General features: G+C 58.7%; 1 protein-coding gene across 1 annotated transcript; it reads right to left on the minus strand.

The window, feature by feature from the left end:
- Positions 1-5,729: 5,729 nt before the first annotated feature.
- Positions 5,730-15,364, minus strand: CDH16 (cadherin 16). The gene is given in 19 exon segments (XM_055306084.1): positions 5,730-6,105; positions 6,821-6,937; positions 7,218-7,325; positions 7,484-7,726; positions 8,478-8,611; positions 9,180-9,421; positions 9,527-9,715; positions 9,789-9,865; positions 9,943-10,170; positions 10,377-10,527; positions 10,736-10,812; positions 10,815-10,857; positions 11,470-11,666; positions 12,647-12,805; positions 13,116-13,254; positions 13,323-13,478; positions 13,876-13,959; positions 14,227-14,284; positions 15,242-15,364. Coding segments are annotated over 18 exon segments (2,487 nt in total). The 5' UTR covers positions 14,272-14,284; positions 15,242-15,364; the 3' UTR covers positions 5,730-6,007.
- Between the last annotated feature and the right edge of the window lie 1,522 nt (positions 15,365-16,886).

A 16,886-nucleotide genomic window follows, 5' to 3' on the forward strand; every position in this document is an offset into this window, starting at 1 on the left:
AAAAAATGTTACTGTAGGGATGTCTGGGTGGCTCAGTGGTTGAGCGCCTACCTTTGGGGGGGAGGGTGATCCTGGAAACCCAGGATCGAGTCCCTTATCAGGCTCCCAGCATGGGGCCTGCTTCTCCCTCTGCCTGTGTGTGTGTGTGTGTGTGTGTGTGTCTCTGTCTCTGTGTGTGTGTGTGTGTCTATCATGAATAAATAAATAAAATTTAAAAAAAGATTTTATTTGTTTATTCAGGAGAGACAGAGAGGCAGAGACACAGGCAGAGGGAGAAGCAGGCCCCATGTGGGGAGCCCAATGGGGCACTCGATCCCGGGTCTCCAGGATCACGCCCTGGGCCAAAGGCAGGTGCTCAACCACTGAGCCACCCAGGGATCCCCCAAATAAAATCTTAAAAAAAAAAAGTTACTGTAACAACAAAAGCAAGAAAGAGCAGAGCTGGAATGACAACGTGAATCAGCAGCTCCCCCGTGGTGTGAGGGCGGGGTGCCCCCTCCGTGTCAGCGTGGGCGCTCGCAGGCGGCCAGGCACAGCCCCCCCGGAGGTGGGCAGAGCAGCCCCCCGGTAGATGGGCAGAGCAGCTCCCCCGGGGGGTGGGCAGAGCAGCTCCCCCGGAGGTGGGCAGAGCAGCCCCCCCTCCCCCGGTAGATGGGCAGAGCAGCCTCAGCGAGCGCGGGCGGGCGGCCGGGGAGGCCCTCCAGGAGCCAGCCCGGCCCCCAGCGCCCCGGCCAGGCCCTCCTGCAGCCGCTGGGCTGGAAATAGCGGCCGCTGGCGAGCTGACAATCCAAGGGCAGCTAAAAAAAGCCCCCTCCGTCTGGGCTCTGTCGCACGCGGCTCTTGGGGCCTATTTTGGGGGAGAGGGTGCCGACGTGCCAATGGAAAATCCGAGAGGCGGGAGTGTCCAAGGTGGGGGACCTGGGCGCCTCCCTCTTCCCTTCCTGGGCCCCACCCCCCCACCCCGGGCTCGCGCGTGCAGACGTGCACACACACCGCGGCAGCCCCGGCGAGTCCCCGCTGCTGGCCCCGTCATTCTTACGACAGCCTAGGAAAGGGGCGAGGACAGGAGGAAAGGGAATCTCAGAGCGGAGAAGCCACCGCACGAGGTCGCACAGCCAAACGTGGGCGGACAGTGGCGGCGCGACCTGCGCCCCGCGAGTGCTCTCCTAGAGGCAGCCCCTGCCTCCTCGCCCGGGAGCCCACGCAGTGTCTCTGGGCGACTGGGGAGGAAGCGCAGGATGACCTGCCGTCTTGATGACCCCATGGGAAGGAGTCGCAGTGGAAGTCCCACTTCTGCTGGGGCCTGGCTGGCTGTAGGAGAGGCAGCTTCTGCAGGCCTCGCCCGAGGGCCCATCCCCCAGCCAGTCCAGGTGACCATCCCACCGCGCCCCTACCAGGCCCCCAAAGCCTGGCAGCCCCTGCCAAGTTTCCAGAGAATGTGTCAGATAAGGTGCTGGTGCTCATGACTCCCTCCCATGCAGCCACTATCGCTGACCCTGTGGCCACCACTAGGTAGGTAAGAATAGCAACAGCCCCTGCCACTGGGCATGCACTCAGGGACCACACAGCGACATCTTCAGGCGAGGACCCGGGCGCCTGCGCCATGGGTTTCAGCCCCATCCAGCTCCCGCACTGCCCTGGGCCTGAGGTCCCTCGGCATCTTGTGAGCCAGCACCAGGCCTCATCCTCTGCCTCTGCCACCCCAGTGGATGGGATCCGGAAGGCAGCGGGCCACCTTGTTGACGCCCGCCCCGCACCCTGCCTTCCACTGAGGAGCTGCGACCTGGAGCTGCGTACTTGTCCCCTCTGGGTCCATAAGCAGGACAAGGCGGTGCCGCAGCTCCCTGGCGCATGGCAAACATCCAGCAAGGCCTCCGCTGGGGCTAGAGCCCCTCCGCGTCCTGGTAACCACAGCCCGGCCTGGCCATCAAATACCCCCATGAACTCCAACCCTCTGACTTCCTGAGCAGCAGGGATGTAGATGGGGTAAGGGTGTGGGAAGTCCCTGGGGTATAATATGATCACAAGGTAGGGGGGCCTGTTGTGACTGAGTCTCCTCTGTGAGTCTCCCTATGACACTCCCGTGGGTGTGCTCCACTGTGTCGCACGAGTGTGCGAGGGTGGCGGCATCACTCGGAGGGAAGAGGCTGTTGTCATAGAACCAGGGTGAGCGTCACCATGACATCCAGAGTGGGGAGATGTGGGGAGCTTTGTGTCCACGTCCCTGAGTCACTGTGACACCTGGGGGGGATCTAGCCTCTCCCGCCCCCACCACCACGTCAGTGGCCCCTGGAACTCCCACAGCCTGACTCACGCGTGGCTCAGACCCGGACCCAGCCCCTCCCCCAAGCCTCCTCAGCCCTCTGCTCCCAGCCCCCTTGCCCTCCTCATCTTCCCCTGGAGCCTGCCTCCTGTCAGCCTCACCCTCCACCGACCCCCATCCACCCAAGACCCAAGCGGTCTTGGGGAGAGGGTCCGGGGACGCTAGGGAAGGGAAGGGTTCCCGGCACATTCACACACTGTGACACCACGCAGACCAGACTTTAACGTGAACTTACACACTGACAAGACACACACACATGTGTGTGTGTGTCTGGTGGAGTCACAGGGCCACCACGGGGTCTCCAAGCTTCGTCGCTCAACACTAGCCCTGCCAGGTAGACCCCCACAATGCTTGAAGTCCTTTGGGTCCTCCCACACCTCTTCGGTCCCATCATGGGAAAATTGCTCTCCCACGATAGCAAGGACCCTTGGAGATGTGATCAGAGGAAGAACTGCCCTTAGCCCGAGCCAGAGTCCTGGGGTGGGTACAGGTAGCTGTGGGTGGGATGGGAGTCTCTGAGGTCCCCAGGCTGTGAGTGAGGGCTGGACCGACCTCTGGGCCTTTCCCTTCAAGAGCCCTAATCTCTGGGGCTGGAAAAAGTTTAAAAATATCCTCATGTTTACATTCTTTCCAAGCCTGCCTCCCAATCCTCAGTGCTGGGTCCCTTTGATCTGGCCCTGTGCCTCTGAAAGGGGCCTGGGAGAGGGGGAGCATGAGCTCCCCACTGGGGCAGATCCTGTGACTCCCTGAAGCTCCAGACCAGTCTGAACCCTGTGAGACCCCTCGGCATCCCCCCAGAGAGAGAGATTTAGAGCTGGCAAGGAGCCAAGGCTGGAGGGGGTGTCATGCCTAGGGTCACCCAGCAGCACCATGTGGGGGCTAGAGTTGGGGTGCCCCTTCATACTCCCTCCCTAAAGCCTGAGCTGCATGGGGTGGAATGTGAGAACAAGTGGCTGTAGGCACCTGTGGGAGGTACCCCCACAGTCTGCACACAAGGGAAAACCATGGGTGCTGAACTACTGTGTGCCCGGCACTGTGCTAGACGCATTTTGTGGGGATCATCTCATGTAGTCCTCTCAACAACTCCATTTTAGTGAGGCCCATTTTATTAACAAGTAAACCAGGGACGCCTGGGTGGCTCAGTGGTTGAGGGTCTGCGCAGGATCGAGTCCCACATCGGGCTCCCTGCATGGAGCCTACTTCTCCCTCTGCCTGTGTCTCCGCCTCTCTCTCTGTGTCTCTCAAGAATATTTAAATAAAATTTAAAAAAACAAAGAAACAAGTAAACCAGCGCTCAGAGAGGTGAAGTGACTCATCTGAGAACACACAGCAAAGATGGGGCGGAGCATGGATCACAGTGAGCCACAGCTAGTCCTCACCTTGCCTTAGCAGCTAGGGCCTGCCTGCAGAATGAGGCCCACGTCCCCAGTGTAGTCCACTAGCACTCACTGACCCACGGCCCTGTCCACAAACCGGTGCTGGCTCTGTGTTTCTCTCCCTCTGAGACCCAGGAGAAGCCATGCCCCCACCCGACCCTCACTTTCCTCTATGGAATAGCCTGGGGATCAAGGAGAGGCTTATGTCCACAGACTCTGGGGGAAAGTGAATCTATGTCCCTGGGGATTCTGGACCTTATGGCCAGCCCCAGAACTGACACTATCAGAGCATGGCCTGAGACCTGGAGGCCAAAGGAAAAAAAGCCTGCAAACTGAGGCAGGTGCTTTAATTTTCCCTGGTGTCCTGTCGTCCACTCTTTCCTTTGTTGGCACCCCACTGATCTGCTTACCAGCCCTCCTCCTATCCGCCCATTTACCCATCTGTAATCCACCAACCTGCCCATCCATCCACTCAGTCACCCCACCTATCTACTATCCATCCATCCAGAATAAAGACCCAGAGAGCAGGGTGATTCCAGGGTCCCGGGTAGGTGCTGCATCCCACTGGTTGGCTGGACTTGGAAAGGTCCCTTCACCTCTTCGTGATTCACTTTCCCAACTTGACAAGAAGGAGCTGGCCTGCTGATCTCTGAGGCCCTTCTGTTGGATCTCGTGGGAGCAGAGGCCAGCTGAGGGCTGTGGATGCTTCAGGAGAAGTAACTCAAATCTTGGCCAGACAGTCCCACCTTGCGCTCTGCTTCCAAGACTCTCAGCCACAGCCCTTAACCTCTCTGACTTTCAAGAAACTCCACTGGCAAAAGGGGCCATTAATCCTGCGCTCGCAGGTTGGTGGGAAGATTAGAAGGGATGCCACCTTTGAAGAGCTTTGCACCCTGGAGACTTCTAAGTGGATGCAGGCTGAGTAGAGGATCCTGGGAGAGCTGGGAGAGGGGTGGCAAGCTCTGCTTAGACTGCAGTAGTCAGCAACTCACGTGTGTGTGTGTGTGTGTGTGTGTGTGTGTGTGTGTGTGTGTGTGTGTGTGAGCTGGGCCCAGGATGGCTGGAACCAGCCTCAGGGGATCCTCTGTGACTCTCTCAGACTCTTCAGGCCAGCCAGGATGCCTACCCCATCTCTCTTGGCTGGACTTGGCCCCCATCCCACAGAATCTGCCAGGAGTGGAGAGATTATCTCCTAAAAATAGGGCCTGGGCCCCACAGAGGTTGTTTTTCTCCCTTCCCCGTGATTTACCATCATCAGCTCAGGGTGCCTGGGACGGCAAGTCCCACCCTGGCTCCCCAGAGACCATTGGGATGGGTACATGGAGGATCAGCATGTGTCTAGGGTCAGTCAAGGGCCAAAAATTGGAGGTATGGTCAGGGCTCAAAGGGCACCAGGGCCATGGCTTACCCTTGGGTCAGGGGAAGGGGTTCACTCGGGGCAGGGGAAGCTCCAGGATGAGCCAGGGGGGTTCCTGTCCCTCTGAGTGATTGCTCTTTCTCTGTCTGCAGAGCCCGCCCCCATGCACTCACCATCCTGTGGATGAAACCCAGAGGTGTGCTGGGGCCTGTGCTGGGGCAGAGGGACCCATTCCCTACCTCAGCTCTCTGTTCCAGCCCTATTAGACTCTCATGATTCCTGCATAGACCCCTCTTAAGACTGTGGGACCTCTGCCCACCCACATGCAGGCAACTCATGCAGACACAGCTGTGTGCTCATACACAAACCATGACATAGACTCACGGGCGCCCTCCCCTAGCATATACGTCCCAAGAAACACAGAATACACTCTCAAGGACGCCGTCTTCAACCTTCGCCTAGTCAGCGTTGACCCATCCAGGGTCTACAGCCGCCGGCTCCAAATGCTCACAGAAATGACCAACCTTCCCCCCACCTCAAGTTTTTACCAAGAGCTGAAATGCTGCCCCCATGTCCCTCCTCACAAGGGACCCAGGCTTCTCCCTCAATCCCCTAGACCCTTTCTGTGCAGCAGGAGATGGGAAAGATTGACGTGGGTGATGCACACACGTACAAGACACCGAGATACAGGTGTAGCCCATGCCCTGCTCTCTGAGGCTTTATTATTGGACAAATGTGTCACCATTTGGAGGATTCCCATGGGCAGCCCATAAAGTCAGTGTTCAGGCTCTACAGATTTGTCTGGTGACATTGCCTCCACCCCCGGGCAGGTAAAGGGGCTCTATCTGTCCTAGCCGCCCCCCGCCCCATTGATGGGCAGTGCTGGGCCCTCCCCCAGTGGACTCCGATGGAGGTAGAGGCCAAGCTCTCCGCTGGGGCTGCCTGGACCATTCACACTGCAGCCTTCAGGGGCACGCTGTCCACTGGCTGATCTAGGTCCTTCTTCCTTGCCAGGGTCAAATGAGTGAAGATGAGGATGAGGAAGATGCCTGAGAGGCCCAAGAGGGATGGATCAGCTCTCAGAAGGGGCCGGACACTTGTCCATCACCTGCCATTGGTATTCGTTTAACAAGGAATCAAGATTTCCTAGACAGCATCCCCACGGCTGGGCTGCAAATGACTGTGGTCCTGGTGTCGGAAGAAGCCTGATTGTTTGGCCTGCAGCTGCCCAGGCCACCCCAGGCTCCAAAGTCCCCTTCTCTGGGGAACGGTTTGAGTGGGAGTCATCTGGGAGCCAGTGAGCTGTTCCCATGGACTCTGAGAGAAAGGCACATGGTAGCATTGTACTAGGAACAACAACAAAAAATACCAGCCAGGGAAAAATCTAGAGGGCTAAAGAAATCAAGGGGATAAAGAGGGAGGCTTGGACTAAAGGGATTAGGCTGGAAAGACCTGGGCTCTGCTACATTCTGTCTGGGTGACCTCAGACAAGTCACTTAACTTCTCTGAGCCTCAGTGACCTCATCTGGAAAATGGGGAGATGCCACAACTACCTCAGGTTTGTGAGGAGCATTCAGTGCAATAATCCTGTATTACACAGTCAGCGTGTAATAACGTAATGGTTAATGCTGTTATCGATGATGATGATGACTAGGAGAGTTGTGGGGTTCCTGCTCCAGCCCCGGGGGCCACCACGGGACAGGGAGCCATGCATCTGGAGGCTGTAACTCCGGCCACCCCCCCCTCAAGCCCAGCATCCATTACCTATCGCCATCAAGGTGCCCACGAGGATGCCCACTGCAGACAGCTTCGTGGGCATGCCCTTCATGCGGCCCACCTTACGCATGCACTGCCCCTCCACGTTGCAGCGACACACTACCACTGGGGGCGGGGGAGGAAGATAAAGGCCGTGGGGGCAGGCTCTCCAGCTGCTGGGAGGCCCCACCGCAGCCGGCTAACATCCGTTCTCATGCACACATGTGTATTTATGTGTGTGTGGGGGTGGCTCTGTGCACATGCATCGGGGTGCCTGGCCACAGATGAGCAGGCACGCACAGGCATTTGTACAGCCTGTGAGCCTGTGGGCATGCGTACCCAGCCCCTCCCCCTGCATCCCAAAGGGCACCCCAGGAACTGCAGGCACACAGAGCCCTGGCCTTACCTCGGAGCTGGAGCTGCCACATCCGGGCATTGTGGCTGACAACTACTGGCACTACATGTTCACGTGGCTCCACCCAGTGCAGGGCCAGGGTGAGGTAGGCGTGGGAGTCTGCGGGACCATAAGCAGGGACCACAGTCACTAGCCTGGATAAGCCCTAGGCCTGGCTCACACCCCAGCCCCCCCGCATAGTGCAAGGGCATCTCATTTCCGAGTGTCACACCGCGTCCTGCTTCGGCCACGGTCTCCAGTGCTTCCCCACTACACACCGTTGAGAGCCTGGAGGTGCCAGTCCCGCTGCACCGTAGGGTTGGGACCAAGGGCAAAGCTGTAGGGACCATGCCCATCAGCCAGGTCAGGGTCCTCGCTGGGTCCGCTGATAACCACGCCGTGGTCCTGGCGGGGTGTGCAGAGGTGGCGGGTGGGTACGGGGTTCAGAGCTGGGGCCCGGGCAGAAGGGGCCTTCAGAAAGCGGATCACGAGGCTTGCAGAGGTGCTCAACGTTGGCTCATCTGCAGAAGAGGCAGCGCTGAGCTAGCGCCCAGCCCGTGGTCCCCCGCTGTCTGCCACCTGCTCCACCCGGTCCTCCTCCACATCCCCATCCGCATCCTCGCCCCTGTCTCTGCCTCAAGGGACGCCTTGCCCCCTCACTATCCCAATGGCTGCCGGGCCTTGCTGTGCTTTCTGGATGCCAGGCTTGCCCTCACTGCCCCCCCCAACCAACTGCTGGCATCAGGGCCCAGCAATGTCGGGATGCCCTGACTGTGGGTGAGCTCACTCTGCCGAGCCTGTCGTCCACCACAGGACAGCCCAGCCCAGAGCGGACACCTGCCTCTGACATACCCACCCCTGGGCCAGCTTTTGATCCATTCAACTTGGCATTCGGAGTCCTCCATATCTGGCTTCAGTGTCCCACTCGGGCTCACGTCCTGGCTCACCTGCCATAACGCAGCCCCTGGCACTCCTTCCACCTCCTGGCCCACAGCCTCTGCTCCTAGCCCATGTCTGGAGCCTGAGAGGCCCTCCAGGACTAAGGGGCAAGGTCGGAGGACTATTAAGTGTCCAGGGAAGAGGGTGGCCTGAGAGGGGAAGCAGAGGCCAGGCATCTCAGAGACTGACACTGGCCCCAGCCCTCATTCCTCTTTCCTGCCTGGGGCAGCGGATGCCAGAAAGGACCCTGGGAAGAAAGCTCAGCCCTTCCCACCTCTCCCTCGGCCTGAGGCTTACTCTGCCTCCAGAAGCCCCACCCCTGCCTGGCCATACCTTCATACTGGGCCTCCACGAGCACTGTGTACATGTCGCCAGGCTGGGCCCCTTGCAGGGGCCGGGCTGTGTGCACCTCCCCCGAGACCTCCTTGATGCAGAGCCAGCCCTCGGAGTCATTGACCAAGGAGAACCTGAGGCCCAGAGAAGACGGAGGGCAGGGAGGCACTGGGACCATATATGGGGTCTTACTCAGAGATGCCCCCCCCAGGGCCACGTGACCTGTTCAAGTGTCACATCCTCTCCGTGACTCGTGGCGGGCAGCAGTGCCCTGGGTGCCTAGTCTCTCTCCCCAGCTTTAAGGACTTGTCGAGGGACAGGGCTTGAATCATGGATACTGTGGAGGGGGGTATCTATCAGAGCCTGGGGGACCTGACTCAACTGACTCAACTCCACCTCAGATCACCCCACAAAGGGGCCTGGGGGCCAGGGCACAGACCCTGTCATGGAAGGAAATGGGGGGTCCCATCCAGGACAGCATGGGAGGCATCATTTGAGCTTGGATGGAGCCCTAACACTCCTCTCCATGCCCTATCCAACTCATCTAGCTCTGACTCACCCTCAGGAGTCACAACTTTGGCATCAGCTATGGTTTGAGGAATATTCCAGACCATAGATAATGTGAGTCCCTTCTGAGGCCCTGGGGTCCTCCCTTAGGAGCAGGGGAGGTCCTGCTCAGGCAAGGGCGGGCTTCTGGCTCACCTGACGGGACTGCTTATGGGGTCTGAGGGTTGGATGGTCAGCAGGAGGGAGCCAGCTGGGGTGTTGACTGGGACACTGGCCTCGTAGCTCTCCTGGTCCAACTTGGGGGGTAGCACCAGCCTTTCCACCAGCACAGTCACTGTGGCTGTGGCTCCGGGGCCTGAGCCTGGCCCCACCAATTCAGCCACATTTCGAACCACCACCACCAACTCGTAGCTTGAAGCTGCCTCGTAGCTGAGGTTCTAGAATCAATGGGGTCTGGGTCACTGTTTGGGCCAGGGCATGGCACACTTGTGCATGAATGTGGGTATATGTGCGCCCCCCGCCCCCCATTCCCAGCCCCTTACCTTGAGGAGTCGGAGTTGGACGTGACTGGAGTTTGGCTCCCAATCCAGGCCGAAGGTTCCCTCTACATCCCCCGCCTCAATGGCAAAGTCCATGAGGCGGAAGGCAGGCTCAAGATCGGCATCGGTGGCCATGAGCGTGGCCACCAGAGTCCCTGGCTCTGCATCCTCAGGGAGGCTTACAGGCTCAATCTGGAGAGATGGGGAGGGGCTATGAGCCCCTCATCGGTGCCCTCCCAAGGTGTCCTCTCCTGTTCCTGCTTACCTGGGATGTGGCGAACTCGGGGGCATGGTCATTGATATCTGTGATTGTGACAGCCACCTCACATGTGCTGCTGAGGCCTGAGGCAGGAGAGGGTACGTTGAGAAGAGGGAGCCTGAGAGAAGGAGGGAGCCTGGGTCCCCAGCAGGGCACTTACTGCCCTCGGCTCCTCCTCGGTCAGCAGCCATCACCCGAAGCAGGATGTTCTGGCCAGCTCGGAGGGGGGCATCCCTCAGGGTCACGCTGCCCAAGGTGAAGTCCAGCTCGAAGGCTCTTCCCTCTGCTTCCTCCTCAGGCTCAGGGCTCAGCAGCTGATACACAATGTGGGAATTGGGGGAACCGGGGGCATCCATGTCCTCTGCCAACAGCCTAGTCACCTCAGTGCCTGCAAAGACAGCACCCCCCCGGTGGGACCTCAGCCCAATCTGGAGGCCTCAGTCCTCTTCTGTGCTGGACCTAACCTGAGCTCGTGGGAAGGTAGGGACATTGATAACGGGGCCCGAGGCTGACCCCATCCCAGAGAGGAGCAAGATGGGACGGTTTGTAAGGGCTTCCACCCTCCCGCATCCCCTGACTGGGCCCATGGCCCACCTGGGGGGCTGAGCTCAGGAACGCTGATCGGGGAGTCCCACAGCGGGCAGACAGGCGCATTGTCGTTCTCATCTGTCACTACCACACGCAGCTCCAGAGGTTCTGTGTAGTCCTCAGCACGGGCATTCCGAGCCTGCACCTGGAGCAGGAACTGAAGTGGGCAGGGGGGGCCTCAGATGAAGCCCACGGGCAGCTCCAGGCTGGCTTGGGTCTAGGTGCCCTTCTGGTGGCCAGCTCTGGCTCTTCCGGGTGCCCTTCCACTGCCTCAGTGCCTGTGGGGGACAGGATACCCCCAGAAGCCAACCGGACAGTGACCAGGCCTCCCTCAGCCTGCGCTCCTGGCTGCCCCCTCACCTCACCTCAGCCTGGGCTTCTCGGTCCAGCTCCTCGGTCACGTAGAGTTTCCCCTCGGCATCCACATCAAAGGGTCCAGGGGTTGGCTTTCCAGGTGATAATGTACATCTCCCCCACTCCAGTGGACCTGGGAGTGGGACACAGAACAAGGGCACCCCGGGAGGAGGTGGGCCGGAGCAGCCCACGTCAGCTCTTCTATTCCTGGGTGGGGAGCCTGGGCCCCTGCTACTGTGGGACCTCAGGCAAGCTACTATCGTCCCTGGAGTCCAGATAGGGCCCCTTTGTTTGGGACACTTATTGTAGTAAGTCCGTGGTGGGCCTGGTCCAAGCCTGGCCCCCGCTCAAAGTGCTGAATGACCAGGTTGTTTTACTCTCCAGCCTCTGAGCTGGGCTTGACCCCAGGGCATTCCTCAAGGAGGTCTGAGACATTCCAAGCCTGGGTGACAATCCCCGTGGCAGCAGGGAGGTGGCAGCTGTTCTCCCTGAGGAAGCCTGGGGCAAGGTCAGGTCAGGCCCCAGGGCCACACTTGCCAGAGGGTAGCCGGTGAGGGGCTGTGGGCCTGGTCTCGGGGCCCTGGATACCCTATTCCATAATGGGAACTGATGGGGACAGTAGAGGGATGAACATAGGTAGGGGAGGAACAGGGGTCAGGCTGGCCTCAGACCTACCCTCCAAATCTTGAGATTCCTGCTGTACCATTCCTGGGGCTACTTCAGCGACTGACAGGTACTTACTCACCTGGGCGAAGTGGTGTGGGTATGGAACTTTGAGATTCTCTGCCAGGTGGACAGGATCTAGGGGCACCCACGTGTTTTCTACTATGGAGACATGTACAGTGGCTGTGGCCTGGTGGCCCGAAGCCTGGTCACCCATGTCCTTGACCTGCACCAACAGCTGGTAGGGCCCTCCTGCAGCCCGGTCTAGGCTGGTGCTTCCTAGAAGGGGCAGAGTGGTCAGCTGAGCAGGAGTCCAGGGCTTCCTTCTTAACAAGGCACCAAATAACCAAGCCAAACGTGTGGCAGGTGTTCAGGATACTCTCTTGGACCAAGGGCGAGAAGGACTTTTAGCACCACAGTGAGCACCCAAGCAGGGCTTGAACGTTTGCAAAGTCATTTCCATATCTATCTACACAATGAATGGTTGGTGGACCAGACGACTAGGATGAGGATGGGGGGTACATGCGTGGATGGGTAGATGAGTAGATGACCAGATGGATGAATGGATGGTTGACTAGGTATGTGGATAGGGAGTTGGGTGTGTGGATGGGCTAGTTTGGATAGATATTTGAATAGATGGGGTGTGTATGTGTTTGGGTGGTAGGTGGGTGAAGGGCTGACTGGGCGGGTAGATGTATGGTTAGCTTTTCTTTCCACCCCCATCCTGTGCCTCTGGTCTGAACTCCCAGATCTGGGTCTCATCCCAGGTCCAGGCTGATCTTACAATCAGCCCAAAGGTCTCCCAGCAACATCATAGGCTACAGACCCTCATGTCACTCCTCTCCTCACTGCTTAGGCTCGGGTGTCCAGAGCGTAGGGCTGAGGTATTCCATTCACACCACTTTTTCTCTCCATGCATGGTTCAAGTCTTTTGCCTTGCCACCCTCTGCCTAGAACACTCTTTCCTGGGGGCCCCTGGGTGGCTCAGTGGTTGCGTGTCTGCCTTCAGCTCAGGGCATGATCCCGGGGTCCTGGGATTGAGTCCCGCATCAGGCTCCCTGCCAGGAGCCTGCTTCTCCCTCTGTCTCTGCCTCTGTCTCTATGCCTCTCATGAATAAATAAAATCTTAAAAAAAAAAAAAAAGAATTTACTTTCTTCTTCATTTCTCAAGCTCCAAGCCATCCTACTACTAAGCTCACCTGCCGCCTTCCCCAGCTTTCCCTGACCTTTTCCCCTCATCACACCCAGCTCAGGCTCACCCTCAGGGCTGAGGGCCAGAGCCCCCAGCCGAGGCTCCAGCTGGAACATGTCTGGGGAAGGCCAGGCTGGGGCCTGGTTCAGGATGTAGAATCGGAGATCTGAGTTGGCTGTACCTGGCTCATCCTCGTCCGAAGCCTCAAGGAAGAGGAAGGGGATGCCTGGTGTGGGTGGAGAGGGCAAACCATAAGGGATGCAGGGGTTAGGGAGAGTCCTACGCCTCCCCGTCCCTCCCTGCTACTACCTTCCATACCCATCATCGTATCAGGACTCTGGAGGCGAGCCATAGCCTTTCACCCCAATTTGTAGAGGAGCAAACTGAGGCCAAGAGCGGATGGGACTGGAGGACTCTGGGGGGGTGGGGGGCAGTGGGATGGGACAGAAATGGAAGGGGGCAGCTTGGACCCTGGCTGCCCTGTCCTTACGCCAACGGTCAGCCAACTCTTTCCTCCCTGTTCTCTCATCACTCACCGGGCCTGGTGCCCTGGCTCAGCTGAAAGGTGTAGATGGACTGAGAGAAGTGGGGCACCTGGTCGTTCTCATCCTTCACACGCACAAGCACAGGCTGTGCGCCCCACAGGACGTGTCCAACCTCAGTCTCCAGGGTGACCTGGCAGGAAACCCCGTCAGCGCCCTGCCCGGCGCTCACTCTTCTCCCCCACATCCGGCCTGTCATACCTGAAGCCGGTACTCCGCTTGCTCCTCTCGGTCCAGGGCCCTGGTCACCAGCAAGAAGCCGGACTCTGGATCCACAGCGAAGGGGCCCTCGGCGGCCACGCCTGGGTTCCCTGACAGCACGATCTCACCCTCAGTCTCCTCAGGGGGCAGTGGCAGCTGCGGGGGAGAACAGAGGTAAGTAAAGGCAGTGGGACACCCCTCCACCTAATGGGGGGAAACTGAAACTCAGAGAGGGCCAGCGCTTGCCTGAAGTCACACAGCCAGTAAACAGCAGGCCCAAGATGCAAAGCCAGAGCTCTTTCCCCTGTTCCTGACACTCCCCAGTACTCCCTGAACCTCCTTTCTAAAGCTCGAAACCCCACCACCAATAGTTTATTAAAACTCTATTTTCTTCTGGAATTGAAATTTTGTTAGTCACTTACACTATATCACATACCGATTGGGAAGCAGGATAAAGAGAGAGGCAGAGCAAGAAAGAGATAGAAATGCTAGAGGTAGGGGAAGTAGAATTTGGGGGGAGGGCAGGCCCCCCCACCCCAGCTCTTAAGCTCACCTTGGTCAGGTACAAAGGGAAATTTCCACCATAGTTTTCTGGGACTTCCACATACAGGTCTGCAGGCTGGGCCTCGGGGAACACCTGGGGGAGGATTCTCACCTTGTCTCCAGGCTTTACCTTCCTGTCACAGGTGGACTTCTGGCCCCTCCATGGGCCTGGCTGTCCCTTAGCCCATCCACCCTCTGGCCTTTGACCTCCTGATCCCCCAACAGGCCTACAGGCAGCTCTGGACACCCTCCCACAATGAGTCCCTTCTATGGTCAGTGCAACTGGTCCAGGTGGAATGGGGGACAAGGATGCCAACACCCAGGGCCAGGATCTGAAGGAGATGAGCAGGGCCCAGCTCACCTGGGCTATGAAGAGACAAAGCAGTGACAGCCAGGTGGGGATCATGGTGAGGACCGGCCTGAGGGACATGGCAGTAAGGATCCAGCCAGGATCAGTGGGCAGGGGGTCCCTCCCATTACTGTCCTCCTGGAGAGCATCCCTCCCTCCATCCCCGCTCAGCCTAGCCAGGACTTCCCCAGTCCCCATAGGGTACAAATGTCCCTTCCTCATTTGGACCTCCTACTACCTGTCACTATAAGAAAGGGGGCCAGGTCTCCTCCTGTCCCCTGTCCTTCCATACTCTCAGAGCTGCCCCTCCCCATCACACCCATTTGGACATGGTCCCCAACCTCCTCCCACCCCTTCTCCCCTGACTTGGCCTGTTCCATACCAGCAGCCAGAGGGACCTCATGACAGAATAGCCTCTTCCTCCCCTTGGAGGAGCCTGTGGCTACCCACTGCCTGCAGCTCCTCACCCAGGCCCACTCAGGCCCCCAGGCCCTGCCCTCCTGCCTTTTGGCTCATGCCCCCACGGGGATCTCCATGGGAGTTTGATTGTCTCCTTCCCCACATAGCTTCCCCAGCTCTTACAGAGATCCCAAAGTGGTAATAGCCCAGCAGCCCTGAGTATCACAAAAGTTTGAACTGGAAAGACCCTGATGACTCTGAGGGTCACTTCCTGCGGTTGCCTCATGTTGTAGGCAAGGCCTGAAGGGCAAAGCCTGACCAAGGTCACACAGGACTTGACCACAGGACCATTCCTCCTGGAACAGAGGACCCATGGTTCAGGGTCTTGGGGCCTGTTTTTCTACCCACTGCCATCCTTCAGACACGGAGTCCCCCAGGCAGGAGCCCTGCCCTCATCCTGGTGTTTTCCAGCACTCAGCACGGAACTGGGCACGCAGAGCATGGACGGCCACTCCAGCCTTTCCTGGGACTCCTTCCCCAAACAAGGCCTGGATGGGGCCGGTGTTTCCTACCCCCGCCACCAACCCCAGCCTCGGCCCTGCTCACCCCTCCACTCGAGCGCCCTCACCCGCTGGTGCCTAGGGCAGGCTCCCGTGGTCCAGCTGCCAGGCGAGAGGGCTGCTTCCCCAGGGAGCGCTGGGGCCGGCTGGGTGGGGTAGAGCAGGGCGGACCCTTGAGCAGGTAGGCGGGCCGGCCACGCTCGCTCAGGAGTGGAAAACAGCGCTGGGCCCACAGCAGCAGGCCTGGCCCTGCCCAGCCCCCAAGTTACTCATTGACTTTGGAAAGCTGGGGGCTGCTCAGCATCCGTGACTGCCAGCCCCGGGAGGTGGGGAGATCATCGGCCTGGCACCCCGCCCATTCCTGTACAGCCCAGGGGGTACTTCTTGGCCCTCTGGCCTTGGACATTATTTCTTATTCTGTGGTTCCAGAATCAATCCCGCTTCTCCACCCACCCACCCCACCCCCATGTTCCAGCATCCACAGCTCTACCTTGGCCCAATCTGTCTCTTTAGTCTGGAAGGCCCTTCCTTCCTTTCATCTGTCTGGTGAGCACCTGCTCAGGCTTCAGTACTCAGCTCAAATATTTCTTTCTCCAGGAAACCTTCCCTGGGCTCTCAGGTTTGTTTGGGATTCTTTTCTGGGAATACGCTCTACTCCATGCCATGTGCTACCTCTAGCAGAGCAGAAGAGACACCAGATTGCCACTGTCTGTCTCTCCCATCAGCCTGGGACCCCTCCAGGACAGGTCTCAGGACCCAGTAGTGACCTTGCCCTTGCTTGGCCCTGGCAGCTTCTGCCTGGGTCAAAAACAAGGAGCTGGTGGTTGCACCTGAAGGATAAATGAAGATGACCTGAACTGGGCATGTGGGGCTCCAGACCACCCACCAGTGGGACCAGTGTGAAATCCCCTGAGGCCCCTGAGGGCTCATACTAGCTGCTGGCACGGACAGGGCAGGGACAACGGGCCGTCTCGTGCCTCTGAGAAGGAAGAGAAGATTGAACCAGCTCAGGTGACCTTGAGGGAATCGCAGGGCTTGCTAGAGGCTCCTCCCTTACTGAGGGCAGCCAAGTGGAGCCCAGAGAAGCTTCTGGGGACTGGGAGTCCACGGCAAGGGGTGTGTGTGGGAAGGGTCAGGGATCCCGTTGCCAGCGCAGCCTTGTCCCGGAGTTTCCCATGGTTTCCCTGAGTCCTTTCCACCCCATATCTGGAGGATGAGGGGACCCTGAGCTGCCGCAAGCTGAGCGCCTACCTCAGTGTCACTCAGGCACTCCAGGCACTGCAGCCTGGAGCAGGACACTGTGGGGCTGCTGCAGGAGTCTCTGGCACTGCTCTAAGCATATGCCTTCATTATTCCCCCAATTCCATTCTGAAGGGGCATTGACCCCATGTCACATATTAGGGCACAGAGATACTGAGTGGCTTGCCCAGGGTCACACAGCCAATAAGTATCAGAGCCAGGAAGGCCTGGATTCTTCTTCAGGCCTTAGGACCTTCACCTGCTCTGAGAAAACCATGCCTCTAAGTATGTTGCAGGGCGGGAGTGGGAAGCGACAGCAGCTTTGAGCAGTTAACATTGCCCTGGGGGACATGTGGGTGAGTCAAGACAGGTGTGACACCTTCTGCCATTGAACAACTGCAGTTGGTGTTCTAACCATGTGGCAAGAGCTCCTAGGGGCCTGTGGAATAAATAAATTGAACCAAGGGAGGAAAT

This window comes from Nyctereutes procyonoides, unplaced genomic scaffold (assembly GCF_905146905.1).
Source record: "Nyctereutes procyonoides isolate TBG_1078 unplaced genomic scaffold, NYPRO_anot_genome, whole genome shotgun sequence".
In the NCBI taxonomy this organism is placed as follows: domain Eukaryota; kingdom Metazoa; phylum Chordata; class Mammalia; order Carnivora; family Canidae; genus Nyctereutes; species Nyctereutes procyonoides.